Raw genomic sequence first — 2,867 nt, forward strand, 5'->3', positions numbered from 1 at the left:
TGCCAGGTGTTTCAAAGGGAATGAACAGAACAGGCAATCATGAGGTGATCCATTCCCTGTCATCCACTCCCAGCTTCTTAGTCAGTACAAAAACCAGAGAGGGCTTAAAATAAACACAAGCAGTAGGTCTGTTGAAAAAGAAGCTGCCAATAAAGTAGAGCCCCATGAACCTGCATTGTAAACATTGTAATTACATGGTGATGGTGAAGAAAGGGAAGGATCTTGTTATTTTCCTGAGCTGCCACATGTGTCCTACAGAGTAATAAATAAAACCAGTCTCCATGTATCTTCTGTTTCTCCTTCCATAACCATTGCCCATTTGTCTTCCCTCTGCAGTGTACATCTACAGAAGATATGTCCAACCAAACCACCGTGACAGAGTTCCTTCTCCTGGGATTCTCTGACGTGCGGGAACAGCAGATTTTACACTTCCTGGTGTTTCTAGTGATTTACCTGGCAGCCCTGGTGGGGAATCTTCTCATCATCACCGTCATAGCCCTCGACCAGCACCTTCACTCCCCCATGTACTTTTTCCTGGGCAACTTATCCTTCCTAGACCTCTGCTACATCTCAGTCACGGTCCCCAAGTCCATGGCTGACTCACTAACCAACAATAGACTCATCTCTTTCTCTGGATGTGTCACCCAAATCTTTCTGGTTATAACTTTTGCAGGAGCAGAGCTGGCCTTTCTCACAGTGATGGCGTATGACCGCTACATTGCAATCTGCCGCCCTCTGCATTACAAAGTGACTATGAACAGAGGTGCATGTGCCCAGTTGGCAGTGAGTTCATGGATCAGTGGCATGATCTGCTCTGTATTACAAACAGCTAATACCTTTAGGTTACATTTCTGCGGGTCCAATGTTATTGCTCAGTTTTTCTGTGATATCCCACAGTTGCTAAAGATCTCTTGCTCTGATACACATGCTAATGTAATTGTCTTGATTGCCCTTGTGTCCCTTGTCGATGTGGTCTGTTTTGTATTGATAATTGTGTCCTACATTCACATCTTCTCCACGGTGATGAGAATCCCCTCTGAGCTGGGCAGGTACAAAGCCTTCTCCACCTGCATCCCACACCTGGTTGTTTTTTGTTTATTTATCGGTACAGCATCATTTACGTACATGAGGCCCAGGTCGATGTCTTCAACATCTCTAGACCTGATGGCTGCTGTGTTCTATTGTGTGGTGCCACCACTAATGAATCCAATCATTTACAGTCTAAGAATCAAAGAGATAAAAGGGTCTCTATGGAAAATTATAGGGAGTATATTTTTTCTCAAGAGAAATGAACTCCTCACACTGAACTCTTAATGTCCACCTGGAATAAAGAATTCCCATGTTGCAACTTATATAATAGCTCAGACTGACTTTGTTTGAGGACCAGCCTATGTTCATGTTAGGATCAGAACCTGACATTTTGCATTTTCTGATTTTGGCTGAAATTTTTTAAAATCTGAAAGAAATATGGTGAAAAAAATTAAAGCATCTAAGTTCCTCATGAGCCAAAGTCCCATTTTCAAACAAGACTCAGGCACTTCTGAAAATTTTACTATTAGTTTCTCAAATCCTGATGAGTTTTCAATGGAATGTGAAGGAGTCCGGTGGCACCTTAAACATTAACAGATTTATTTGGGCATAAGTTTTCGTGGGTAAAAAACCCACTTCTTCAGATGCATGGAGTTAACATTACAGATGCAGGCATTATTATACTGACACATGAAGAGAAGGAAGTTACTTCACAAGTGGAGAACCAGTGTTGACAGGGCCAATTTGATCAGAGTGGATGTGGTCCATTCCCAATAATTGATGACGAGGTGTCAATTCCAGGAGAGGGAAAGCTGCTTTTGTAGTGAGCCAGTCACTCTCAGTCCCTATTCAAGCCCAAATTAATGGTGTTAAATTTGCAAATGAATTTTAGTTCTGCAGTTTCTTTTTGAAGTTTGTTTCTGAAGTTTTTTTGTTCAAGTGTGGCTACTTTTAAATCTTTTATAGAATGTTCAGGAAGATTGAAGTGTTCTCCTACTGGCTTTTGTATGTTGCCATTCCTGATGTCCGATTTGTGTCCATTAGAATGTGGGAATCTAACTATATTTTGGCCCGTTTGAAAATCCCAGGAAGAGCTAATTGCAATTTTTCCATTTTCTAGTTTGAAATATCCACCTAAAATGAACTTTTTTATTTCCAAATGCCATTTCCAAATTAAAAATAAATGTTTTGGGGTGGTTTTTTTTTTCATTTCAAAATGCTAATTCCAAATTTTTAGAAATTGAAATATTTTGAATGGGAATTTTGACTTAAAATGTCATTTTAATGGTATTTTAAATCAAACCGCCAATTCATAATGATTATTTTCATTGTTGTTTTGTAGCCATGTTGGTCCCAGGAACGTCAACACATTTTATTTTCGTAAAAAAAAAAAGAAAACAAATTAGTATTTTTGGTTTTGACACTTCCCAATCAAATTTTTAAGAACTTTTCATTCAGTGAAAATTTTTGATGTTTCTATTTTCACCCCATCTAAGGGTATGTCTACACTACTAAATTAGGCTGATTTTATAGAAGTCGATCTTTTAGAAATTGATTTTATATAGTTGATTGTGTGTGTCCCCACTAAGCGCATTAAGTTGGCAGAGTGCATCCACAGTACCGAGGCTAGTGTCAACCTTCGGAGCATTGTACTGTGGGTAGCTATCCCACAGATCCCGCAGTCCCCGCCGCCCATTGGAATTCTGCGTTGAGCTCCCAATGCCTGACAGGGCAAAAAACATTGCCGCAGGTGGTTTTGAGTACATGTCGTCAGGCCCCCCTCCCTCCCTCTGTGAAAGCAACGGCAAAAAATCGTTTCTCACCTTTTTTCCTGGGTT

General features: G+C 40.1%; 1 protein-coding gene across 1 annotated transcript; it reads left to right on the forward strand.

The window, feature by feature from the left end:
- The first annotated feature begins 345 nt into the window (after nucleotides 1–345).
- On the forward strand, nucleotides 346–1,314 carry LOC128847962 (olfactory receptor 14A16-like). Its single transcript, XM_054047685.1, has one exon. It carries the CDS (start codon nucleotides 355–357, stop codon nucleotides 1,312–1,314), a length of 960 nt encoding a protein of 319 aa, XP_053903660.1. The 5' UTR covers nucleotides 346–354.
- Nucleotides 1,315–2,867: the final 1,553 nt, after the last annotated feature.

The sequence above is a fragment of the Malaclemys terrapin genome, chromosome 13, assembly GCF_027887155.1.
Source record: "Malaclemys terrapin pileata isolate rMalTer1 chromosome 13, rMalTer1.hap1, whole genome shotgun sequence".
Taxonomy (NCBI): Eukaryota; Metazoa; Chordata; order Testudines; family Emydidae; genus Malaclemys; species Malaclemys terrapin.

Bases quoted from the DNA above. Each gene is read 5' to 3' on its own strand.
- LOC128847962 (XM_054047685.1), top strand. From the start codon at position 355: ATGTCCAACCAAACCACCGTGACAGAGTTCCTTCTCCTGGGATTCTCT.